At 46.9% G+C, this 27,101-nt stretch overlaps 1 protein-coding gene across 1 annotated transcript in view; it reads right to left on the bottom strand.

Annotated features, from left to right (window-relative positions):
* VIT (vitrin) overlaps positions 1-26,855 on the bottom strand; it is a 44,926-nt gene extending 18,071 nt beyond the window's left edge. Inside the window, exons 1-11 of the mRNA XM_064158217.1 lie at positions 26,785-26,855; positions 19,749-19,819; positions 17,499-17,564; positions 16,323-16,479; positions 12,842-12,975; positions 9,368-9,445; positions 6,995-7,075; positions 4,167-4,367; positions 3,749-3,799; positions 774-812; positions 633-683 (exon numbers count right to left, since the gene is read on the bottom strand). Coding sequence (XP_064014287.1) covers positions 633-683; positions 774-812; positions 3,749-3,799; positions 4,167-4,367; positions 6,995-7,075; positions 9,368-9,445; positions 12,842-12,975; positions 16,323-16,479; positions 17,499-17,564; positions 19,749-19,819; positions 26,785-26,855 — 1,000 coding nt within the window. The remainder of the gene's footprint in view (positions 1-632; positions 684-773; positions 813-3,748; positions 3,800-4,166; positions 4,368-6,994; positions 7,076-9,367; positions 9,446-12,841; positions 12,976-16,322; positions 16,480-17,498; positions 17,565-19,748; positions 19,820-26,784) is intronic.
* Between the last annotated feature and the right edge of the window lie 246 nt (positions 26,856-27,101).

The following is a 27,101-nucleotide window of genomic DNA, read 5'->3' as shown; positions in this document are numbered from 1 at the left end:
ACCTCCCTGGGCAGCCCATTCCAATGCCAATCACTCTCTCTGCCAACAACTTCCTCCTAACATCCAGCCTAGACTTCCCCCAGCACAGCTTGAGACTGTGTCCCCTTGTTCTGTTACTGGTTGCCTGGGAGAAGAGACCAACCCCCACTTGGCTACAACCTCCCTTCAGGGAGTTGTAGACAGCAATGAGGTCCCCCCTGAGCCTCCTCTTCTCCAGGCTAAACACCCCCAGCTCCCTCAGCCTCTCCTCATAGGGTTTGTGTTCCAGGCCCCTCACCAGCTTTGTTGCCCTTCTCTGGACACCTTCCAGCACCTCAACATCTCTCTTGAATTGAGGGACCCAGCGCTGGACACAGCACTCAAGGTGTGGCCTGAGCAGTGCTGAGTACAGAGGCAGAATATCCTCCCCCATCCTACATCTCAAGAACAATTCTAAGTTTAGTTATTCCTGTTTCATTTTTTTCCTGCAAGTTGCACTGTTGTTGTGCAATAACCACTGCCTTAGTTACTTGCACTGCATCCTGCTAGAAATACAGTTAGTGAAACACAGTGCATTAGTGCACAGCTCAGCAGATGTGAGTGGTAGGACTAGCTACAGGGAGGAGTTAGAGAAAAGACTGTAACACCTTTACCTGTGTTTGGTCGTAAAATGCTCCTGTTACTTGCAAAAGTGCCCCTGAGTGCTTTGAAAATAGCATACTGGTTATTAGATAGAACCTAAACACAAGGTATTTGAGCAATTCAAATCTACTGGTGATTCATTTAAGGCATACCTGTATTCTGTTCTCTTCCTTGTGCAGTCTGAATCTGTCCTAAGTAGACATCAAAACAGAAAAGTGTTACTGTGTTTGGTTTGGGACTACTGCTACCTGGCTTTTACACTCAGCCTCATTTTATAGCTGTCAGAGTCCATGGTTCATGTAATGGTTTTCATTAATGCACTCTCTCAGATGTTAACTGTATTTTGAGCCCACTTTATAAAGGAGTGCCTTGCTCGGACTGTCGGATAGATTGTGACGGTTTGGGTGTTCCCTGCCCCCCCACACTTTGGAAATCACCCAGACTAGATTCAGCCAGCTCTGGAAATTGAATGAAGCTTACATTTACAGCTTAGCACAATATACAAGCAGATATTTACAGTAGATACAGTTATAGACAGAAATAGACAAGGGAAAAGGTAATACAGAAACACAGCAGCCCTCCCAGAAACCTGAGTCCCCAGGAGGGGCTCTCAACCATCCCTTCACCTTCCCCCTACCCCTCTCAACCTTACCCCAGTCCCAAGGAAGAATGGAGGCTCGGCCAGGGGGGTTAGGAAGCACAGTGGATTAGTCAGAGAGATGGCAGAGAGGCTAGGAAGAAAAAAAAAGCATCTCGGAGCTCCCCAGCAGAAGTGACTCAGTTATGTTTGGATTCTTGCTCTTACACCTCTCAGCAAGCCTCTGAGGGAAGGAGACATCATTCTGCTTTCCTTTTCACAGCCTGCAGTCTAGTTCTTCTCACCAAAACATTCTAACTAGCACATAGATTAACCCACCCAACATTCCCTTCAGTTATGACTATTTCTTCTGCAGGGCTCCAGTCAGCCTTTTAAAAGTTCTGGCTGGGATTTGCTTTCCCTTACAACTTCCTTTCTCTCATTCACGCTGGGTATCTGTGTTTATTTCTATCTCAGCACCACCCAATGGTGCTGGTTATGTGAGCAAGGTTTAACAAAGCCTCAAACCTAAACCAACCTCCCCTCCCAGACCAGATACTACCCTTTTTTTGCAGAGTGGATAGAAGCAAGCAGGCAGACTGTAAATAATGAGACACTGACAAAAATAATGGGGGATAATTCATGTGTCTGCCACTGCCTACACAAAAGGCTTTTAAAAAGATGATTGGGTTATTGGATTCCCATTGTTCAATAGTGAAGGCTCAGGGCATTTGCAGTTGAAACCCACTTCTTTAATCATGCTTTTAATGCCATTAATTGTTCTTGAGAAGCGTCTTAACAAACTTATCTTTCGACAAGCCTCTATTAATTCGTTTTCTGAGCAAGATTAATTCCAAAGCCTGGTGAAATCTGGCTGGCTCCTGTGAGTGCTTTGCAGGGATGTGTGAGAGATTTTTTGTCAATAAAAAAAGAATGACACGAGTTCAAATGGTTGCCTCAGAAAACAGGAGTTGCTGACCCATGGGAACTTGATGCTGCAAAATCAGGTGATGGCAGATAGCTTGTGTTTGACCCAGCCTTGAACTCTCACAGATCACTGGAAGCCCCTTGATGAGATTTCTAGGAGCTGTCCTGAGAGGCTTTGTAAACTCTAGATGCCAAACTCGCCTTTTAATTCTATAACCTTGTAGCTCTAGGTTTAGATGGAGCACAGCCAGCCCAGGCTGAGTTTTTGGGTTGTGGAGGGAAAAGTCTGCCAGTGCAGCAGTGTGGTATGGGACTGTGCATGCTTTCCATGTGGGAGACCTGCACATGCCAAAGATGTGGAAGGAAATTGACTCTGAGCCTGACAGATTGCCTTGTTTTGGCTTTACTACAGCTGAGCCCATAATCACATGTAACACTCTTCATAAGGTCAGTTTTAACAGAGTACAAGATGGTAAGAGAGAGATTAGCTCAGTATCAGAAGTATTTTATGCCACTTTTAAAATGAATTAACCCTACCATCCAGACCCATGTTAGCCACATGGGTTTCTCCCCACGCTCCTTATGGCAGTGCCTGTGGACTCTTGCTGTACCTCCCTAAGATGCTACCTCCACCCCTGCAGTAACCTGCTTTCTGCCATGCTAGTGCTGGCTGGGACAAACACAGTGGTGGTAGTGGGGGAAAGGTTGGAATTGCACTTCCATGGGCTGCAAGGCTTGTTCATTCCTCAAATCTGAGATGCCAGTGAGCCTGCAGCACATAAATGTGTTCATGAAAGCAGAGCTCTGTGCTAGCTGGAGGATGAAGCAGGACTAGAAGTCTGTAACAAACTGGGAATGGATTGTCGACAGGTGAATCCCAAGGAAACCAGGAATTAAAGCAGAGGCAGATTCTGTGGTGAGCAGGAAGGTGTGGAAGTAACAGAGAGAAATGCAGTTTGGAGTGGGCTTTGCAAATTATGGGAGCTGATTTAAGAAGATAAGTAGCTACTCCATGCAAGAAAATATGCCTGGCCTTCTGCAACCTGGCCAGCATCTTTGATAGGCTAAGTAGTCAGGATTAACTTGAGGGGAAAGGCAGCATCCAAAAATGCCAGCTGTTCTTCCTAGTGCCAGGATGGAGCCTGCACCAGCTTCCTGAAGGCATTAACCCTGGTGATCTGGAGAAGGTGGAGGTCACAAAACATATGAGGAGAGGCTGGGGGAGCTGGGGGTGTGCAGCCTGGAGAAGAGGAGGCTCAGGGGGGACCTCATTGCTGTCTACAACTACCTGAAGGGAGGTTGTAGCCAGGTGGGGTTGGCCTCTTCTTCCAGGCAACCAGCAGCAGAACAAGGGGACACAGTCTCAAGTTGTGCTGGGGGAAGTCTAGGCTGGATGTTAGGAGGAAGTTGTTGGCAGAGAGAGTGATTGGCATTGGAATGGGCTGCCCAGGGAGGTGGTGGAGTCACCATCCTTGGAGGTGTTCAAGCAAAGCCTGGATGAGGCACTTAGTGCCATGGTCTGGTTGAGTGGTTAGGGCTGGGTGCTAGGTTGGGCTGGCTGATCTTGGAGGTCTCTTCCATCCTGCTTGATTCTATGATTCTATTTAACTTCACCATACTTACTTGATGCTGCAGCTACCACAGATGAGTATGCTGGATGGACATTGCTAGAACCTGAAAAATAAGAGATTTTAATTTTCAGCTACTGAACCAGAAGAAATGGAGAAGGAAAGATTAAGGAAAACCAGATTTCAGTCCAGACAAATGGCTCAAAGAGCTATTTGTTGACTCCTATACCTAAAGATCATGAGAGCATTTGCAGATGGAGAGCTAATTTGCACAGGAGTAAGTTTTTATGCCAGTCTATTATATGTAAAGATAAAGTCTGGCCACCATTTCACTGCAGATGAACATTTCCTCACTGAATTCCTGAATTTGTGATCCACTCAATCATGGTATATTCAGCTCTGTGTCTTATTCATTGCACTTTAAAACAGCTGAAGGTCAGGAGGAGAGGAACACAAACATTTATGCTTCTGACCTATATCTCTGACCCTGTGCAGTCCAGATCTTGCCTTGGCTGCGGCTGCAACTGTCGTGGTTTGGGTTGTTGCAGGTGTTGTGGTTGGCTTCAGTGCCGTAGTAGGAGGATCCATCGTTGTGGTTGTTGGGGTTGTGGTGGCCAATTGCGTATCTGCTTTTGGCACAGGAGATGTCCGATGCTCCTTGTGGACTGCATCCCCTGTAGGAACATTGACAATCACTGCAGCTGGCTGTGACATGCATGGAGGCATCATTAATAGTGCTCACTGTTTAAGGTAACCCAGACACCAATGTTCTCCTTGGGAGATGTCTACAAATGTCTTTGCACATGAAGCCATTAGCACTTGGATTGTTGTGTGGGTATGTAGCACAGGCACCTGTGTGACATGGTATTGCACAGCTCTCTGGAGGGCCTGCTGCAGCCTTCATATTTTCACAGAATCAACCAGGTTGGAAGAGACCTCCAAGATTACCCAGCCCTGGCCAGTCAACCAGACCATGGCACTAAGTGCCTCATCCAGGCTTTGCTTGAATACCTCCAGGGATGGTGACTCCACCACCTCCCTGGGCAGCCCATTCCAATGCCAATCACTCTCTCTGCCAACAACTTCCTCCTAACATCCAGCCTAGACTTCCCCTGGCACAACTTGAGACTGTGTCCCCTTGTTTTATTGGTGGTTGCCCTTTTCTGCTTTGGCCAAGAACACCTACCAACCCTGACAGATGTCCCAGCCTGTGACATGGTTCAACCAGCCAGATGCAGTTTCTGCTTTGCCATCATCTTTTTGCAGTGTAATTAAGCAATTAGCAAGTCCCTATAAATGGAAATCAACTGACATCTGGTAAGAAAAGATGTCCATTCTGAGTCATGGATCAGAATAAAATGTGCATTGCCTACCACAGCACTGAAATGCTTTGCCAGAAAGAAAACTTCGAGGTAAAGGGTGACAAAGCTGGTGAGGGGCCTGGAACACAAACCCTGTGAGAAGAGGCTGAGGGAGATGAGGGTGTGCAGCCTGGAGAAGAGGAGGCTCAGGGCAGAGCTCATTGCTGTCTACAACTACCTGAAGGGAGGTTGTAGCCAGGTGGGGTTGGTCTCTTCTCCCAGGCAATCAGCAACAGAACAAGGGGACACAGTCTCAAGTTGTGCTGGGGGAAGTCTAGGCTGGATGTTAGGAGGAAGTTGTTGGCAGAGAGAGTGATTGGCATTGGAATGGGCTGCCCAGGGAGGTGGTGGAGTCACCATCCCTGGAGGTGTTGAAGCAAAGCCTGGATGAGGCACTTAGTGCCATGGTCTGGTTGAGTGGCTAGGGCTGGGTGCTAGGTTGGACTGACTGAGCTTGGAGGTCTCTTCCTACCTGATTGATTCTATGACTGATTCTAAAGGTAATTCAGGGAGCAGGTCAGAGCTGAAGCAGTGAGTGTTAGGGCTTTGGATTAGAGGAGCAGAGGAAAGCAGCACCTGGGAGGTGTCACTTTTCATCTAACTTGGACTTCTCTCACAGTCATTACTCCTTTTAAAATGTATCCTCTGTTGTTAGAACAGAGACAGTTCTAGTTGCAAGACTTGCACCCTAGGAGTCCTCGTACAAAGCTGTTAACATGCTTGCAGCTCTTTCAATTCATCATCTTAAAAATGTGCCTCACCATTTTCTTCTCCACCTGTCTACCAAAAAAACCTGCCCTAAAGCATATCCCACGTTCATCTCAGTGTTGTTCCTCTTCTCCCTGCCTGTAGCCCTGGGGATGACATGCCACCCTGTGCACACTGAAAGGGAATGGAGTGCAGCCTGTTTGCTGCCGCACAGCACAAGCTTGTGTTTCATTTCTGGATGTTCTCCCCTTGGAATGCATCCTGATGAAACTGTCTGCTGGATTAATTGCCACCTGATGCTGGCCAGCCCAAAACTCCAATCTCAGACAGCTTTAATGGGATAATGCTGAAAGAGAGCTCAGAAATAAAACAAAACAACTCAGCTGAAACAAATCGCTATGAATGGCTCTGTGGGCTGAATGGTGCCCTGCTCCATGCTGCCGCGCTGGAAGAGAGCGGACAGAGGGCACAGTCAGTCTGCCCCTGCGCTCGGGTGGTGCTGCTGGAACAGCAAGCAGGCACATCAGCCAGCTGTGTACCTGAGACTGCGAGGAGCAGCGTTAGCAGAAACCCCAAGGAAGCAGCGTGATACCAGCAGAGAAAACACGTTGCCTTGGTGCGTGTTGGCTGGGTTTGTAGCGGAGCTTTTAACGTAAGAAGAGGGCTCTCACGGTCTAGCTCCTGCAGGCAGGCTGCCCATCTCCCTCATGGTACCTTCAAAGGGTTTGCAGAGCACATGCCCTGCAGAGGAAATTATTGAGAGCCCTCAGGTAGCCTTTTGAAGTTGATATCATCTAAACTCATCCAAAGTACAGATAGGAATGAAGGGGTGAGTTGCCCTCTCTTCTCTGAAGTGGTGTATGCCCTTGAAGCACTGTTGTGGGCGCTCACATAATGGGCTTGATTGAGCACAAAAGAAGCTGTAGAGAGGAGGTTGGGTGGGAGAGGTAAAGCTGTGTGTGCTACCAGTGTCAGGCTGCTTCCTATTTGCCATTGGAATGGGCTGCCCAGGGAGGTGGTGGAGTCACCATCCCTAGGGGTGTTCAAGCAAAGCCTGGCTGAGGCACTTGGTGCCATGGTCTGGTTGACTGGCTAGGGCTGGGTGCTAGGTTGGCCTGGCTGATCCTGGAGGTCTTTTCCAACCTGGTTGATTCTATGATTCTATAAGCATCTGCAGGTAGTCTAGGCCAGACCAGATATTGTGAGAAAGCACCAAGGCCCCCAGCCCATACCTTGTTCAGATGCCTTTTCTGATGCATTGGCTGTACCTGCAGTATTCATAGCTCTCAGGACTTGCTCTGGCTTTTTAGGCTCTGAAACAAAATTAAACACATTAAGGAAGGCAGCTCTGGGGAAAAAAAACCCTGCTGTTTAGAGATTATCAGAATAGAATAGAATCAACCAGGTTGGAAGAGACCTCCAAGATCAGCCAGTCCAACCTAGCACCCAGCCCTAGCCAGTCAACCAGACCATGGCACTAAGTGCCTCATCCAGGCTTTGCTTGAACACCTCCAGGGATGGTGACTCCACCACCTCCCTGGGCAGCCCATTCCAATGCCAATCACTCTCTCTGCCAACAACTTCCTCCTAACATCCAGCCTAGACCTCCCTTGGCACAACTTGAGACTGTGTCCCCTCGTTCTGTTGCTGGTTGCCTGGGAGAAGAGACCAACCCCCACCTGGCTGCATGTGGAGGTAGGCTCTTGATGAGGCTCAGATGGACTGTGACCATCAGATATCTTTGCTACCCATGGTCAGGGCTGAGCAAAGCCAGGCAGTGGCATCTTCAGGCACTGGGTTTGATGTAACAGCTATTTGCTGATGTGCTCATCCTGGGTTCTGCTGTGTGAGAGTGCAGTCTTTGTTGCTGAAAGATTTTTTCACTCACACTATTTGGTTTCAGAAGAAAGTGAAGGAAGCAGTTTGTGTCTTCCTTTTGCTGCAGGAGCAGGCTCCTGATATGTCATTTGCATGACATGGATGTGGTTTGATGTGATTACCTCACTTTTGCAAGATGTCATTCCAAGTGCTCCACATTTCTGTGTTGATTCTCACATCATCTAGCTTTTAGCACTGGTAGAAATAGATGCTGCCTATAGCCTGCTGAGCTCTGCTTTGGCTGCATTTATCTCTGGTCTGGTGTGAGGTGCTTGGGCTGATATTTCAAGGATGGATACATATGAGAATGGTGAGATGTGGTTTTAATAACTGTTACTTAGAAAAAAACTGATATGATCTTGGAGGTCTCCTCCAACCTGGTTGATTCTATGATATGCCTTCCTTCTAGCAGTACCTACTATTTGGGTCAATAATTTATACATCCCTGGCCAAGATAAATACAAAGCCATACCTATTTGATTGTAAATGCAAAGGTAGCTGAAGGCATGGCTTTGAGTGATGCATATTCAGTCTGAACAACTACATATTTCAGATTGAAATTTGCCTTTGTCTGAATAAAAGCCTAAAGATGAGGAAGGAGCACTGGTCTTTGAAGACAACTCCAAGTAACCTCTGTGTAGCCTTGGATGGATTAACCTACTTAGAGGTACTTGAGCTGAAGGAGAAGATACAGGATGTTTTATTATACCACAGCTCACAGTGGGTAAGCTCAGGAAGGCTCATGCTGAGCAGTCAATGTAAGAGCTGTGTTAGGGAAGTGAGTAGTAGTATGAGACATTAATTTTGTTTCCATTCTGTCAAGGAAGGGTCTGAATATCACACACTTGTTACAGCAGGCACAGAGAACTGTCATTTCAGTGACAGAGGCACTCCATGTGTCTGCTTCTGTAGTGTGAGACTCAACTTAGCTCTCTTCAGAGGTCTTTGGTTACCTAAACAGATTAGTTCCTTGCCATGACATCCTTAGTTAAAACCACTGCCCGTTGTCACCTGTGTCATTGGTGTTACACTACTATTGATTATTATACTCTCAACACTGAGTACCCCAGAGGATAACATGAATAGCATTAGCAGAAAGTCAGATTTAGGCTTGAGGTGAGGAGAAAGTTCTTCACTGAGAGAGTCATTGGACACTGGAATGGGCTGCCTGGGGAGGTGGTGGAGTCGCCGTCCCTGGGGCAGTTCAAGGCAAGGTTGGACGTGGCACTTGGTGCCATGGTCTAGCCTTGAGCTCTGTGGTAAAGGGTTGGACTTGATGATCTGTGAGGTCTCTTCCAACCCTGATGATACTGTGATACTGTGATAACCACAGATGCTTTCAGATAATCAGTACAGCATCATACTAACAGATGTAAAGCAAGGGGGAAACTGATTTGGATGAGAAAGTAAGGGATGCATGAACTTTGGACTCTGAGCAACTCTGTCTTTGAATCACACAACTGAAAATCACAGAATCACAGAAAAATTCAGATTGGAAAAGACCCTCGGGACCACCAAGTCCAGCCACTCCCCCTACTCAGCAGGGCTCACCCCTAAAGCATATCTCCAAGCACCACATCCAAATGATCTTTAAACACATCCAGGGTTGGTGACTCAGCCACCTCCCTGGGCAGCTCATTCCAGTGCCTGACTGCTCTTGCCATTAGGAGGAAGCTGCAACGGGTAGCTGTGAATGATGTAAGGGACAGTCAGTCGCAATCACTTACCTGATTTAACAACTGTGCTTTTTGAAGAAGAATATTCAAGAGTTGATGGATATGTCACACCTTTTCTTGGCTTGCCCTCTACAACAGAAAAATTGTTAGAAAGCACCTCAAAAGTATTCTTGTTTTTCTTGCAGTAAAACATTCATTTAACATATCTGTTCAGAATCGGACCCCGCTTCTGGGCTGTCCAACTGATGTTCATGAAGATTTCTTTCATCTGATGGTAGAATCTCCAAATCATGCCACCAAAGATACCTAAAATTACCTAAATCCAGTATCACACACCCACACAAAAGTTAGAAAGCATGAAAACACAGTCCTGGGAAGCTGAAGAGGTCATTTAGTTCATTCCATTGCTCTCAAATGCTGCTAGGCTTAAGGAGACCGATCTGTGTAGCCTGTACTTAAACCCATAGCTTCCCTGCACAGCCTTTCTCTGATGCCTGATTATACAGTTGACTTAGAAAGCATATGTGATGTGGGATTCATTTTGTCATGTACACAGCATTCTTCTCTTACCTCACTTTTGCAAGATGTCATTTCTGGCAACAGTGTTTTGCAGTAATAACAGTGAAAGAAGGCTGTGCTTCTGTGTGTGGGAACATGTGGTACCTGCATTTAGATCTAAAATGAGAGTCCTGTCCTAAAACAACGAGTTAAGCTTTAAACCACAAGTCTTTTTAGAAACACAGCAGCTGCAGTCCCTGTTGGTACATGTGGCCATGCAATTCCATCTCTTGGGGCAGTCATTATGTTCCCATCTATCACCAGATGAAAACTGTTACAGAGAAGCCCAGAGTAGGGGAAGGTTGTTCTGGCCTTTAGGAGTTTGTGCATGTAGGACTTGCAGACACTGATGACTGTCTACAAGATGTTGTACTATGTCATATGTGTCTGGACCACCTGAGGTGAGGCCTCCCTCCAGCTCCTGCAAAACCTGGGTCATGGTGGTGATACTGGGTTTGCTGTCCCGTGTTTCTGTGGCAGGTTCTTGTGAGAAGGTCTGTGTATGGCACTGTGAGCATGTCAGTTATTGTTCTGGGCAATTAATCCAGGGACCAACAGCACTGAACAGAATTAGCTGCTGCTGTTTCCCCTGTCGTGGCATAAAAGGAAGGGTATATGCCAGAAGAACTACTCCTCTATGTGGAGTGGCCATAAAGCTGGGGAGGCACTGTCCTTTGTCATGTCCCTGTCTGTTTGATGCCTCTCTGAAGTTTCATGTGTCATTAAAAAAACCCTTAGATGAATAAGTTAAAGTTACTAATGAGGCAATGATGTAAGGAGCTACTTCATTTCTCATTTACAGTGCTGTAAAATGAGTCCAGCTCCATTGGGGTCAACACCAAAGACCAGAGCTGACAGGTTAGCATGCAAGGACAAGCTGTAAAGAGCTTCCTTCTTGCTCTGGGGTCTCTTGTAGATGCTGGCCTAAGTGAAGGGCGAGAGGTCTCCACATCTATGACCCCTTAGATAAAACTGTGATCCAGAGCTGAACAGGACTAGCAAGCTCTTCTGCCAAGTTGGTAGAAAGATGGGTAAGCTACAGGGTTGCAGATGATTTCTAAATGCATTTCTTTATGCCCAGCAGGGAGAGAGTTGTCAGATGTGAGTGGTTAGCACATGGATGCAGCAATATCTTAATATCACAGTATCACAGTATCACCAAGGTTGGAAGAGACCTCACAGATCATCAAGTCCAACCCTTTACCACAGTGCCCAAGGCTAGACCATATTATGGTCCTAATTTAGAATATTTCTGTGACAAGGTGTTTTCTAATGCAAATCTGAAGCCCACTGCTATGCAAAAGCTCAAGCTACTTGAGCAGTGGCTGCTGGTCCTCTTACACTTATTTCTGACTATCAAACTCAGAGGTTTAGGACTCTGTTTTCTTAACCCACTCACTGCAGAACTCCCAGTAAACTGAATGGAGCCATTCAACTGAGGGCCAAGGCATTTCAGTGCTTGAAAAGGAATACCAGTGCATTTGCATACCTCCTGGTGTGCTGGCTGCTTTAATTCCAGAGGACAGACCTCCTTCCCCACTGCCCCTAAATTATGCCACTTCAGTGCCTGGGTCCCTCGAGGATTCATTTTCTGTGCTCTTTTGTGTGGGTGCTCATTCACAGCTGAAACATCCCAAAGTCTTGGTGACAATATCCTAACTGGGAATAAAATGTTGGTACTTTTCCAGAGTACAGTATCACATATGGGTCTGGCCTGCTGAAGGGAACAGGGTCCTCAGTTCCAGTTCCAAAGCTGTTCTGAAATGAATGCCTTAGGTGACTTTATATTTTTCCTGGGGAATGCTTTATGCAGCTCTGTCTTTTTATGACTCATCATTGTAAAAATAAACCCCACCTCATCTCTTCTAGAGAGTAAGAGCTCTCTGCATTCAGCTTCAGGCTGCTGTGATGAACAGCACAGCCTTCCTGGGGTTTTAGTCTTCTCAATTACTCTCAAAAGTTCCTGAGTTTTCAGTAGGTGTAGTGAGAGTTTTCTTCCTATTTCACGTGGTATATGATGTGTTTTGCTGTGTCTGAGCTCTCTTATAAACTAAGTAGATCCACTGACATCAGTGGGAGCACTCAGCATGTGTAAAATTAAGTGCATGGGGAACAAATCTCATTATGCCTATGCATACCCAAATTTCTCATCCTCTTACATGTGCTTGTAACTTTCTCTTGTGCCTTCTTTCATAGTGACTCATTAATTGAGAATAAGGACTTGTTACTATAAAGCAAAGAGTTCTGCAGTTTTAGTGGATAACAACTGGGCAGCTGAGGGGAAAAAAAACAATCCTTATTTTTTTCCATTTGTGTGCTTGAATTACAATGTGCTGTTTGTTGGGGGGGGGGGGGGGAACTGCAACAAGAACAAGTGGCAATTCAGCTATTCCAGGAAATTCCTGTTCATCCAAAATAAATCCCTCTCATAATATGGCATACCTATGGCAGGATGCTGTAAAAAGTGCATCCAAATGTAGCAATGCAAACTCCAGATGGCACTTTGGTTTGGTCAGTTTCTGAGACCTCCTTTCCTGCCCACAAATTTTCTGCATGGAAGGAGCATGTCTTTGTTTTTAGTGTCTGTTCAGTTGCTTGGTGCTTTTTCCAGGGGTGATGTAGTTAATTAGTATCAATTGACTGTACCTATCCTAAACCTCTGGAAGTGCTGACCAGCAAAAACTGACCTGCTGTATTTGTGCAGCATGAAGGTAGATTTGGGAACTGCCCTTAGAGCAGTGTAAATTAGACCCTCCTTTCACACAGGTAGAATGAGTGCAAGTAGGCTTAAGGTAAGCTGGAGCAGATGTAACAGTGATTCCAATGGCTCAGAATACAACCTGGTTTGAGTGCTTATTCCTGCTAAAGCTAGACAGGGTGGCTTGTGATGATTAATCTTGCTTCCCCCTCTGCATGATGGGGGAGAAGCAGGAAAGGGCAGGTGGATGCAGTGTGCCACTATAGTACCTGACACAAGGAAGGACTCCCTCCAGCGTGGCAGTGACAGCGAGCGGACCCCGTTGGAGAAGCTCCCGCGGTAACCGGAGTGGCCAGCAACTTTTTGAACGAGGATCTTGCCTCCTGCGTTGTCAATGACACCACTGAAAGGGGAAAACATGGTGTCTGAGGGCAGGGTTTTCCTCAGCAGCCTCAGGCATTGTTCAGCAGTGCAGGAGATAGGAAGCAGTAACGTTCACCTTTAAAGCAGGGACTAGAGCGGAGCTGTGGTGCCACTGCGAAGTCTGCTGCTAAGAAATATTTGTGCTTCTTCCACATAGAGCCATAGAATCAGCCAGGTTGGAAGAGACCTCCAAGCTCATCCAGTCCAACCTATCCCCTAGCCCTATCCAGTCAATTAGACCACGGTGCTAAGTGCCTCATGGAGAAGATCAGTTTGTCACAGATTGCTGCTGGGATTTGTTTGCTCTTCCCACTGATCTGCTGCTCCTGTATTTAAGGGTGACCTAGTTACACACGAGACCAAGCTACTGCCCTTATTACAGTTCCTGCAAGCTTGACTGAATGACTGAAGACACAGGCAGAGGCACTCAGAGGAGTTTTCAGGCCAGCTATGTGATAGAAATACAAACTATCCACTGACCAGATCTTTGCTTTTGTAAAAGATTGGTTTTTGTTTGGTGTGTGTGTGTTTGTTTGTTTCTGGTGATTCTGGGGGTTGGTTTGTTTGGTTTTCAGTTCAGTTATGTATTATCTGCAAAAAAGCTAAGCCTGGACTAAACTGAACATAATATTGGTGAAAGCTGTTAGAAAACCTGGCAAGGTCCCTGTGTGTCACACATTAAATATTGTTTGAGGTACTGGAAGGTGTCCAGAGAAGGGCAATGAAGCTGGTGAGAGGCCTGGAGCACAGCCCTGTGAGGAGAGGCTGAGGCAGCTGGGGGTGTGCAGCCTGGAGAAGAGGAGGCTCAGGGGGGACCTCATTGCTGTGTACAACTACCTGAAGGGAGGCTGTAGCCAGGTGGGGGTTGGTCTCTTCTGCCAGGCAAGCAGCAACAGAACAAGGGGACACAGTCTCAAGTTGTGCTGGGGGAAGTCTAGGCTGGATGTTAGGAGGAAGTTGTTGGCAGAGAGAGTGATTGGCATTGGAATGGGCTGCCCAGGGAGGTGGTGGAGTCACCATCCCTGGAGGTGTTGAAGCAAAGCCTGGATGAGGCACTTAGTGCCATGGTCTAGTTGAGTGGCTAGGGCTGGGTGCTAGGTTGGACTGGATGATCTTGGAGGTCTCTTCCAACCTGCTTGAGTCTATGATTCTATAATGCTATGATTTACCTAAGCACAAACAGAAGCCCTTCAGTCTAAGCAGCCTGCTGTGGCGTCATTAAGGGACAGGCAAACCAGGAGGCAACTGCTGCTGTAGTGGTGTGGCAGGACTGGCAGTAATCACACTGCAGGAAAATAAGTAATGGGCCAGGAACAGCACTGAAGGCTATGTCAGAGCTTCAGTTTCCACTGCTGACTGGAAGAAGCTGTTGGTAAAATAACTGTGAGGAAAGGAAATGCACTGTCTGTAGAATGGAAACACAAACTAACAATGTCAACCCCAGGGGGCAAGTGAGAAAAAGGGAAACCTTCACTGCAACAATACAGGCAGCCAGCCTTTGAACTGCAGGGGACATTGGGGTCAGTTTGGAACTTCCCTTTGGGACAAGGTCTGCTTGCCCAGACAAAAGGTTTCCACTGTGCACTGGTATCTGAAGGAAGAATTTGCAGTCTGAAGGCCAGTCTCCTAGCAGTCATCCTCCCAGCAAGGGACTCAGCAGCCAGAGCTGTAGCCAGGAGGTGGCAGCCCTACACACGCAGGCACCTTGCCCTCTCTGCTGCACGGTGCAGCGTGTAAGGTAGACAGTCCTGAAGTCTTAACTATTCAGCTTTACTCAAGAGCTCAGCTGTCTCACACAACTGGAAGCACTGTCACAGACTAAATAAAGTCATAGGCTAAATAAAGGCTTTACAAGTTTTTACTGCATTTTCACCTGAATGCACTTTGCTTCTGCATCCCTCTTACAAGACTGGATAAGGCACTTGGTGCCATGGTCTGCATCCCACCTACAAGACTGGATGAGGTACTTGGTGCCATGGTCTAGTTGACTGGATGATCTTGGAGGTCTCTTCCAACCTGGTTGCTTCTATGATTCTATGTTGTGGTTACATTCAAATATGGGAAAGCAAAACCAATCCCAGAAGTACCAGAATTGTATTAATTGCTGGTGACACACCTGGCTTCTTTCTGACACTTATAGGTGTCTTCTGCTTGAGTAGTAAAAGTACAGCTGGTAATTTGCTATGCATGAGTGAGAGATCTGCACATCTCAGGACACTTCTCCAGAGGCTGAGAGATGTCTTCAAACGCAACTGATTCCTACAGTGTTGTCTTTACTGCATCAAGCACAATCCTTATTGCAAGTTTGCCACTAGACCAGCAGCCTGCAATCAAGCCTACAGAGCAAATCATGGAATCAACCAGGTTGGAAGAGACCTCCAAGATCATCCAGTCCAACCTAGCACCCAGCCCCAGCCACTCAACCAGACCATGGCACTAAGTGCCCCATCCAGGCTTTGCTTGAACACCTCCAGGGATGGTGACTCCACCACCTCCCTGGGCAGCCCATTCCAATGCCAATCACTCTCTCTGCCAACAGCTTCCTCCTAACATCCAGCCTAGACTTCCCCCAGCACAACTTGAGACTGTGTCCCCTTGTTCTGTTGCTGCTTCCCTGGGAGAAGAGACCAACCCCCACCTGGCTACAGCCTCCCTTCAGGTAGTTGTAGACAGCAATGAGGTCAGCCCTGAGCCTCCTTTTCTCCAGGCTAAACACCCCCAGCTCCCTCAGCCTCTCCTCATAGGCTTTGTGTTCCAGGCCCCTCACCAGCCTTGTTGCCCTTCTCTGGACACCTTCCAGCACCTCAACATCTCTCTTGAATTGAGGGGCCCAGAACTGGACACAGCACTCAAGGTGTGGCCTGAGCAGTGCTGAGTACAGAGGCAGAATAACCTCCCTTGTCCTACTGGCCACACTGTTCCTGATGCAGGCCAGGATGCCATTGGCTCTCTTGGCCACCTGGGCACACTGCTGCCTCATCTTCAGCTACTATCCACCAGTACCCCCAGGTGCCTTTCTTGCTGGCTACTCTCAGCCACTCAGTCCCCATCCTGTAGTGCTGCTTGGGGTTGTTGTGGCCAAAGTGCAGAACCCTGCACTTGGCCTTGTTCAATCTCATCCCATTGGCCCCTGCCCACCCATCCAGCCTGGCCAGGTCCCTCTGCAGGGCTCTCCTACCTTCCAACAGCTCCACACCTGCTCCTAGCTTGGTGTCATCTGCAAACTTACTGATGCTGGACTCAATCCCCTGGTCCAGAGGGGCAGTAAGAGCTTGAAAGGGTTTGAAAGCTGGAAGCTCCCTCTGTGAAAGCACTGAGCTGACTCACCTGTGGATGGCAGCGTTGCAGACGCTGGAGAATGAAGCGTAGATGTCTGTGCCATAGACTCGGTGTTTCACATCTTGACATCCAGGAGGGCACTTGGCAATGAATTCTGGGTTGATTATCTTCCCTGCCTTGACATCACAGTCGATCAGGGGTACATCTGTGAGTGCAAGAGCTTGGTACAATCAGACTGAGTATCTTCCTAGCTGAGTGACCTTGTCATGAAGTGACAAGAAGCTGAGTGACAGGGATGCCCTTCTCTTATGCTTTGAGAGGTTTTGGGATACATGACATGGTTGTACATTCTGTTTCTACAGTATAATATCTACTAATCCCTATACTGAGGGATGTGGCTGTAACCAGGGATGGCATAAAGAAGCCTGTTTCAGACCCAGAGTGTTTGCTTCTGTGGATGAAATGTCTGTTATGACACTTTGCTGCAGCAAGAAAGAAATATAGCCAACCAGGCTGTGGCTAACATGGGTGAAGGAGAGGAAGGGGTGGCTGTGAGTCACCACTGCGCAGGGCTGTGCACACACGAGGCAGGATGCTTCCCAAGCCTCCTGCTGTGCTCATGTAGCTCCATGCCATCTGCAACACCAGGCTGCAGCCACAACCATTGTCTTATCCTTAATTTAAAAAACCCCTGTTTTCTGAGTACAATTTCCTTTGAACAAAGAGTTTAAATATGGCTTCACAACCTTGCAGTAGGCTTGTTTGTCAGCTTGAGGAGCAAAATAATCTGTGGACAGAGATGCTCTTGCAGCAGTGAAGTTATAGCTGAAAGTTATGCACACATCCTAGTGCATAGGCAGAGCACCACTTGTCTCTGGCTAATGGGCTGCATGTGCTTTGGGTTGCAGTAGGTTCATCTCACATATTTATGTCTCTGTGAAAACCATACTGGTTGCTTACAGCTGTATGTGCTGCCTAATGACCTATGAAGACACGTTTTAGTAGTGAAGTACACAATTTGCCCTTTTCACATGTTCAGTAGCACATCCTTTACTTAGTGCTTTGATTTCAAGAAAGGAATCTGTTAGTTAGCATGCACTGGCATTGGCTCTGCAGGCAGTTGTGAGGAGTTACCAGAATATCACCTCATCTTGTGCCTTTTTTAACACATCAGGTATACTTGCTGTAAACCAGCTAAGAATACTACTGGGATGGATCACTTACATAGCTTAGCCTTTTTCACCTTCTTTGTGGCTTCCTTAGCTGCATATGTACACACAAGAAGCACACCTAAAGCAAAGAAAACAGCATCAGGAAAACAGGGGACTGTCAGTATCAGTTACTGCAAAATCCTGTGCATGAGGTTGCCCAAATCCCAATCAGAGGCTTGAAATAAATGAAATGGGAATGTTCTCAGCCACAGCTAGGTTTCTACTTGAAGGTTAATTTTGCAGTCAAGGTTACATATGTCTGCTGTGTGGCAGTTTCTTGAAGATCAGTTCAACTCATTCATCTGTGGAACTCCCTGTCCAAAGTTGCTGTTGAGTCCATGTGGTCCAGAAAGCCACAAAAAGCCTCAGTTATTTCCACAAGCCATGGAAACTCTTTGTAATTGGTGTGATAGAAATGGCAGTGAAAAAAACATGTAGTAAAGTAACTGGGAAGTTAGGGAGAGAAAGATCTCTCTTAATAGCCTGTCAGGGAGTTCATCCTGTAGTCATGCAGTGCAGCATTTCACTGACTTGTGGTAGCAGGCAGGAGGTGCTGGGTGGAGTTATGGACAATATGAGGTCCTGATATGGCATGTTGCAGTATCCTGTCCCAGCAAAGACACTGGTTTTCTGCAGTAGGCAGAATTATGATTTGGAAAGTGCAATAGAAACATACATTGTTCCATTAAAACATGCATCACAGTATGCATGTGCAGCTTACCATGTTCTGTTCACTTGCTAAGTGCATGACATGTGAAAACTTTTCATGTTCTGTGCTTAGTTTATAAGCACTATCATATAGATAATTGATAGATTCATTGGAAGTGTCTTGACTTTCCTACTCACCTTTTCCATCTCTGAGTTTTCAGAAGGAACTGAATCTCCCTGTAATGTGTTGGCTTCCCCTCACATTAAGTTAATCATAATAGAATATGCCTTAGCAGTCTTCTTTTATGCTCTTCTCCCTCCAGACTGCTTGCAGAAAATCTGCAGACTTAATCACCCCTAGAACTCTCTCCCAAAAAGTGACAGTGTGTAGAGGCAGTATCATGGCCTTTTGTCAGCACTGATGTTGTGTAAGCAAGGCTAAACTCAGGCTGGAATAAAAAGGAGCAAACCAGTGAACAGTAAAATGCAAAGTCCCAACTACATGGAATGTCAGGGCATAATTTAATGTGGAGAAAGTACTTTGATCATAGAATCGACCAGGTTGGAAGAGACCTCCAAGATCATCCAGCCCAACCTAGCACCCAGCCCTAGCCAGTCAACCAGACCATGGCACTAAGTGCCTCAGCCAGGCTTTGCTTCAACACCTCCAGGGACGGTGACTCCACCACCTCCCTGGGCAGCCCATTCCAATGCCAATCACTCTCTCTGCCAACAACTTCCTCCTAACATCCAGCCTATACTTCCCCTGGCACAACTTGAGACTGTGTCCCCTTGTTCTCTTGCTGGTTGCCTGGCAAAAGAGACCAACCCCCACCTGGCTACAGCCTCCCTTCAGGTAGTTGTAGACAGCAGTGAGGTCCACCCTGAGCCTCCTCTTCTTAATAAGGACAACAGAACTGTACAGACAACTATGACTTTGAACTAAGAAGGACTATTCTGCCATATTTGATGATCTCAGCTAGGCAGAGTGTTGCCTGGGAATATCACAATTAAAGACATACAGCAGCATTAGGCTGTGTTGCAGCTGGATCCCCTTCAAAGGGAGACATGTCAGTGAAGTACACTAAGAAATCTTTCTTGATCAACCAGAGTGTTCATGTTAGGTGAATTGCAATCTCTCAAGTATCTACAATGTTCCAAAAAGGCAAGATCCTGTCTGACTGCCAGGGGCAAGAAAATAACTCCTATTTATAACCATTCTCCTTTGGAACCTCCTTGCTCATGGAAAAAAGCAAGACCACACATTGTAAATGGGAAGGGATGCCCCACCTAAGGAACAGCTGATTTTTCTTTCAAGGGAATCTTTACATGAAAGACATTCTCCAGGCCCCATTGTGCTGTCTGATTTGGGCTGCATGCAGTTCTTCATGTGCTTGGAGATCTTGGCAAGTCACTGATGCCATTTCAATGCCAAAGTCAAAAAGCTTGGGCAGCCCATTTCTGAAAAGCTGTGCCAAGGCTTACTTTACCTGCCACTGAGAGCTTCATCAGCCATGAAGTCCAGAGGGGAGAGAGGTAGCCAGCAGCCACTGATCAGGCAGGACAGGGCAGTGCAAACATAAACAGCTAATTGCAGCACAGCAACTGTACTTACCAAAGAAGGTGGCAGTGACTGTGGCTTTCATAGTGAGCAGAGCAGAATCTGGATGTGTCTCTAAAGCAGCACTGAAAAGGAACAGAAGAGTACATCAGGCTGCATTCAGAGGTGTCACAAATGACACTGGAACATGGTGGGAGTGGGATTGGCTGCTCTTCTTCAGCCTTTCACAGACCTCACATGCTACAGCTCATGTTTTGCAAAGCTGCTGAGGTTCCCAGGGGGGATAGAATTTGGGCTGTGGCAGTCCCATGGAAGGATATTTTACTTCTGTTCAAGTTTTGCCTTTTGCTTCTGCTAAAGCCAGGACTTCATTACATGTGCTTACTTCTGAAGCCCGTGGCAGGAGAGAGTGTGATAGGTTAGGGCATTCTCTGACAGCTATGACAGATACTTGAATGAATTCACTCCTCTTCTAAGACAAAATGACAGAATTGTATTGTCTGCATGTCAAACATAATATCAGAAAGAAGTTAACATAAGTCACTTCACTCCTGGAAGATGTTGTGTAAAGTATCCTGCAATTGTGCCATGATTTCTGAGCCAAATGATCAATTTCTTTACCAAGGATATATGTGTGTGTCTGTGTGCATGTACACAAGCACCTGAGATTGAGGACTTTCTCAAGACATCTGCACAAGGTGTTTTTCTGGGTCTGCATATGTGGCTCCTGAATCCTCCTATCCCTGAAGCTCTTGACCAGGCTCTAAAACCACAAATTCATCAGATTCTTCATTTTACTACATTTGTATAGAATCATAGAATCAACCAGGTTGGAAGAGACCTCCAAGATCATCCAGGCCAACCTAGCACCCAGCCCTAGCCAGTCAACTAGACCATGGCACTAAGTGCCTCATCCAGGCTTTGCTTGAACACCTCCAGGGATGGCGACTCCACCACCTCCCTGGGCAGCCCATTCCAATGCCAATCACTCTCTCTGCCAACAACTTCCTCCTAACATCCAGGTGTCCACAGAAGGGCAACAAAGTTGGTGAGGGGCCTGGAACACAAACCCTATGAGGAGAGGCTGAGGGAGCTGGGGGTGTGCAGCCTGGAGAAGAGGAGGCTCAGGGGGGACCTCATTGCTGTCTACCACTACCTGAAGGGGCATTGTAGCCAGGTGGGGGTTGGTCTCTTCTGCCAGGCAACCAGCAACAGAACAAGGGGACACAGTCTCAAGTTGTGCCAGGGGAGGTCTAGGCTGGGTGTTAGGAGGAAGTTGTTGGCAGAGAGAGTGATTGGCATTGGAATGGGCTGCCCAGGGAGGTGGTGGAGTCACCATCCCTGGAGGTGTTGAAGCAAAGCCTGGCTGAGGCACTTAGTGCCATGGTCTGGTTGACTGGCTAGGGCTGGGTGCTAGGTTGGCCTGGCTGATCTTGGAGGTCTCTTCCAACCTGCTTGATTCTCTGATTCTATACAAATGTGGTAAGAAAAAGAATCTTTCAGTGTTTCCTGGTGCAGATCCTATTTTACCTTGTAAAGCCAAATCTATCTTTAAAAAAAAAGGAAAGAAAAGATTACTTTCCCCCTATCACAAACACTTGGAAAAGCTTGGCTGTTTAGAGCTAGAACTAGCAAACTCTTTTTCCTTCATATAAAGTAAGATTTTTTTGTACTGACCTGTTAGTAGCAGCTTGACTTTTACAGAGATCTGAGCGAGCTGCTACATGCTACAAACAAACAGATGGTTTAAATCCATATAAATTGTCACTGTCAGCTGCAATATTTTTCCATGGGTGTGTAGGCTTTAAGTCTTTGATTTTTGGTGTCAGGCACTGCTGTCTGCTTCACATGGAAGCTAAACTTCTTTGCTGGTGCCACGTGCTTTGCCTCTGCAGGAGTAAGCAGTTTAGTTGCCGTAATCTCCTGTGCTGCAGAAGTTAATTTGTGTGCTCTCTTTGTACCACAGTAGTATATGTCATTGTTTCTTGTCTCAAAGGATTGCAATGCTGCAGCAGCACTGGCATCATAAAGAAGAAATGGACCTTATTGGAAACATATCTGAGCAAGCAGAGTGGAGTTAACAACATGATCTCTGAGCACGGTGGGTTGAGCTAAGTATGTGCCCTTTAGGAGGGAATCACACGGGTTTGGTGTAGGTGTGAGTAAACTGGTTGGGAAGAACAAGAGCTGATCATCAGCTTCCAGGGCACATTTTAGAGTTCTTTGTGTTTTCTTTGTCTGATGTGTTTAACCCTTTCTTTGCTTGATGCTCCTACTCTGCCCCCATGTACCAGTTTCTTTTGGTGCACGTGGTTAACACCTGGCACACACAATTCAGTTTCACCTCCTTACCAGAGGGAAGGAATGGTGTACTGTTAGTGCACTGTGTTGTGCTCGAGGTCTGTACATAAGGAAAGGAAAACCCAAGTGGCTCTTTGTTTTGAGGAGGCAGATGATTAGTCCTGCTGAGCCAGAAAAGCAAAGCGGATAACTACATTTAATTTCTGAGGCTTAGGTTGCCCTGTAGGTATCTCAGAGAGAGAGTGATTGGCATTGGAATGGGCTGCCCAGGGAGGTGGTGGAGTCACCATCCCTGGAGGTGTTCAAGCAAAGCCTGGATGAGGCACTTAGTGCCATGGTCTGGTTGACTGGCTAGGGCTGGGTGCTAGGTTGAACTGGATGATCTTGGAGGTCCCTTCCAACCTGGGCACTGCTGCCTCACCTTCAGCCTACTATCCACCAGTACCCCCAGGTCTCTTTTTTCCTGGCTGCTCTCCAGCCACTCCATCCCCAGCCTGTTGTGCTGCTTGGGGTTGTTGTGGCCAAAGTGCAGAGCTCTGTAAAACTGACAGTCTTGTGCTCCTTGCACTGCTTAATGTTTTCCCCTTATACCATTTGTACTTTTGAGTAACCCATTGTTTTGTCCTACCTGCATCATTCCTGCTTGACTACTGATAGCTCTCTGATACCTCTAACTTTAAGAAAGACCAACTTGTACTGCAGAGAAGGTTGCTGCAAAAGGTAAATCAGAAAACATCTCCAAAATGCCTTATGGCCCTTTGTCATCTAACCTACTGTTGCCCTGATGGGACCTCCAAATCTTTTACCTCCTTGTAGATCAGCTGCCAATGGGCAGGATGCCCAACCCCATACCCCAAGACATTATGCATAGCTGCCCTAGCCCACGTTCTGCAGATGGACACCAGGCTTCCACTTCCTTAGTCATGGGGTACAGAGGTGCCACCTGGATGCTCAGAGCCTGAGCTGTTGTGGTAGCCAGCTGCAAATGCACATCCAGATTTCCTAACAGATATGGCACTCATGTCCTGCTGGCTCCTAAAGCCACTCACTAGATGTGTGCTTCCTCATGTGCCTCAAAGAGAACATTACAGGCTGGTCTTTAGTGCAGTCCAGGCTTTAGGAAGAGCCTACCAATACTTCTGTGGATAAGCTGGGTGCTTCTCTGGTGTTGTCTCCAGAGAGAGCTTTGGATTTGGAAGTCTGATCTGCTCCCTCCTTCTGGGTTGGAGGTGAGTCCTGCTGCTCAAGGTGTCATAGTGACAGGCTGCAGTGAGGGTGGAGCCTTACTCATTGTTGCTGAAGCAGGCTGACCTCCCAGATTGTTGCTTTGAACTACAGGATGCTTCAGTTTGTATTTCAGTCTGCTGCTGGTCTACAGAGCACCTGCAACCCGACATGCACATTCAAGCTGAGGTCTCCCACCAGCAGTTGCTGTTGTGGGGAACTGCAGATCTGTGAACAGCATTTTCTTCTATTTTAGTGATTGCAGAAGACATCTCAGGACCCCATGCTGCTTCTGAAGTGACCTATAGCTTTGGCTGGGTTGGCACCAGGATAGACCTAGGTTTCTGAAGACATGCTGTTGGTGGAGGTGCTGGTGAGAGACCTAACATAGCGTGGGTCAAGCTGTGCAGCTGTATGGCATGTGTGCTGGCAGCCTTTGGCAATGGCAGGAGTGGGCTCTCCAGCATATGTGGGTCATGCTGACAAGAGAAATGGCTGTGCTTCTGGAACTACATCCCTCAATATCTGAGTGTTCTGGAGAGGACCTGAAGAGGTAGAAAATGTAATGGCAGAGAAAGTGGCCACCAGAGCCCAGTCCTGGGTTCTGTAACAGTGTAGGTGTAGCCAGAAATTGTTCAGAAACGTGTCTCAGGCACTGATTTAGTAATTTCTGCATACTAGAAGCATTTAAAACCTGCTGTTTCAGCATAGAGATGCACCACAGGCTCTTTTTTGTCTGAGACCCCAAGATCAGAAAGGAAAACTATCACATGAACTGACAGCAAGGACTTGTCATTTGTGGCCTTTTGAGTTTGAAACAAAACTAAGCCTGCAGATCTCAGTAGTGCATGAGGCACTTCTGAAAGTTTGCTCTGACCTTTGGCTTTAGGAGATTGCCATTCCAGTTTCAACTTCAATCTAATTGACTGATTTATTTCACCACAGAGAATAGAAGATGTAGAGCATGGCAGCCTGAGGGTTTATATTGCAGATGACCACATATTTTTGAGATGTGCTTTGGTAGAAAGACTGCCAATGATGCAAAGTGAAAGAAAACTTGTCTGTCTTCTGTGATGCCTGTATTTGACCCTAACAATCAAGCTGTTCCATTGCAACTACTCTGAACTTCTCTAACCTATCCCTTCCCTCATCTGGACACTCCCCTCCTGCCCATTTAGACTTCTTTCTAAACAGCCTTTGTGTTTTTTTCATATACTTCAAGTCCAGAAACTTTCACCAGGCCCAGGGGAACAAAATGCTGGAGTGCTGAAGATGCATTGCAAGAGAAGTGGGAAAGATGGGCTTCTCCTAAGGTGAGCTGGATTGGCTCTCACTGTCCTCAGCTGGCTGGCAGCTGTGAAAATAGACCCTGGAGTCATGGAGCCCTTTCAAGACTGGAGGTGACCAGGGCCAGGATACACAGTGCTGCTGCCAGCTTTCCTCTAGGTCTCACTCTTGTTCTCTGAACTCAAGGGTAAACTACCTATGTGTGGAAAATAAGAAGAGTGAAGACTTCTGAATCCCTGAAGGAAGCTGGCAGGAATATTGAGAGGCACAGAGGCAACCACATCCAAACTTCCCAGTAAACAAGTTGCTTTGGAGAGGTAAAAAATTTCCACAGTTTTATTTACAAGTCCTGAGGTGATGGAAATGCTCAACTCATCCTGCTGGGGACACTGAAGGATGGCATGAAGCAACACAAAATAACTGAGACTTTCCCCAGAAATTTTGGCACATGCAAGGCTGTCACTTGGCAAGGATGTGGTTTTTTTTCATGTGAAACCAGCTGCCAGCTGGGGATCTGCTGGCTGCTGTGTTGCATCTGTTACATTTGCAAAGTTGTTTTGGAAGGTGACAGCCTGAAAAGCAGTTTGCAAATGCAAGTTGATCTTGAAAGTACTTTTTATATCTGTGTCCATGGAATGTCATCTAGAATGAAGCACATTAATGGTAGCTGACACAAAGTATGTTCTTAGTGTGCCACTGACCTCTTAATGCACTTGAAAGCTCTGGAGATCAAGCCAGGTAGGATGGACTTAATGGGTGTTAGAGAGCCAGTCCAGTCATGACACTAAGATTTGTCAGGTTAAGAACTACTTAAAGCTAGATAATTTGAATGAAGCTGAAGTGGTTATAAATATCCTTCTGAATGCAAATGTGTTTCCTTTTTGGAAGATGAAGAAAAAGGCCTGGGGGGGTTTGCTTGATTGATGGATAAATATGAGCCAGCAGTGTGCACAGGTGGCCAAAAAGGTCAACAGCATCTTGGTTTGTATTGGAAATAGTGTGAGTAGCAGGGCTAGGAAAGTGATAGTCCCCTGATGAGGCCACACCTTGACTGCTGTGTTTAGTTGCTATGAGAGAGATTATTAGGTGCTGAAACATGTCACCGTCCCTGGAGCTGTTCAAGGCCGGATTGGACGTGGCACTTGGTGCCATGGTCTAGCCTTGAGCTCTGTGGTAAAGGGTTGGACTTGATGATCTGTGAGGTCTCTTCCAACCTTAGTGATACTGTGATACTGTGATATGTCCAAAGAAGAACAAAGCTGTTGAAGGGTCTAGAGCCTGTCTTACAAGGAGCAGCTGAGACAACTTGTTTAGCCCCAGGAGGGATCTCACTCTCTACAACTACTTGTTACAGTGAAGTGGGTGTTAGTCTCTTCTCCTCAGTAACAAGAGGAAATGGCCTCAAGTTGCAGCAGGGGAGGTGTAGGTTAGGTATCAGAAAACATTTTCTTCACTTTACAGCACTGGGATGGACTGCTCTAGGATGCAGCAGAGTCACTGTTTCTGGAGGTATTTAAAAGACTTATAGGTGCAGTGCTGAGGAACATGGTTTAGTGGGGACGTTGCAGTGCAAGACTAAGAGTTGGACTTGATGATTTTAAAGGCCTCTTCCAAGCAAAACAATTCTCTGATTCTATGAGCTATAGATATGGATGGGTGCTCTGCCTCAGGAGGGAAAGCACAAGCTGCAGATGATGGTTGGGTTTTAATTAAGAGACATATAAATTAGAAATGGTTTTGATTCTAAGTCATTTGGAGCATTTTTTTTTCCTGATCAATGCTTCCTTTTCTTAAGCCTGGAACTCATTTACTGAAAGATGAGTCTGGATAGGAAAGGCAGCACATGGCAACTCAGCCATGTGCTGCTGCAGAGGAGAGTAGAGATGCCAGTTCAGAGAACCTGGCAAGAGAGGCGAAGGTGAGCCAGTTGCAGAAAGAGGGAGCTGGCTCTGCTGCTCTTGCTGGCAGGCCTCTGGCAGAAGAAGTAGGGGCAGACCCCAGATACCACTAGCTGCCCTAGCACAGTTTGGTTACAGAGCAAACACACGAGTAGATAGCTCCTGAGTGCCATGCTGATAGGACTGCCCACATCTGATACCTCCTGGTGTTTGCATCCGCACGGACTGCAAACCTGGCTGGCCAGTATAGCTTCTCCACAGGTACCTTAGGAGCCTTTCAGTACATCTCCAACTTGTCTGTGGGCTGCAGCACTGGAACAGAAGTTCACCAGTAACACATGCTCCTGTTTCATCTGCAGCAAGCCCTTCACATCCCAAACCCTGCAGCTTGCTGTCCATAGGACAAGTTATCAGGAGTCAGCGGCAGGCGGCAGTCACACTGCTCCCTCATTTCGGGGGCTCAAGAAGTTTGCAAGGGCGATGCAGGCTGTTGCTATGCAGGGCTGTTGTGATGCAGGCTGTTGTGATGCAGGCTGTTGCGATGCAGGCTGTTGCTATGCAGGGCTGTTGCGATGCGGGCTGTTGCGATGCAGGCTGTTGTGATGCGGGCTGTTGTGATGCAGGCTGCTGCTATGCAGGGCTGTTGCGATGCGGGCTGTTGTGATGCAGGGCTGTTGTGATGCAGGGCTGTTGTGAT

This window comes from Pogoniulus pusillus, chromosome 18, assembly GCF_015220805.1.
Source record: "Pogoniulus pusillus isolate bPogPus1 chromosome 18, bPogPus1.pri, whole genome shotgun sequence".
In the NCBI taxonomy this organism is placed as follows: Eukaryota; Metazoa; Chordata; class Aves; order Piciformes; family Lybiidae; genus Pogoniulus; species Pogoniulus pusillus.
This window is presented reverse-complemented; position numbering and strand designations above follow the sequence as displayed.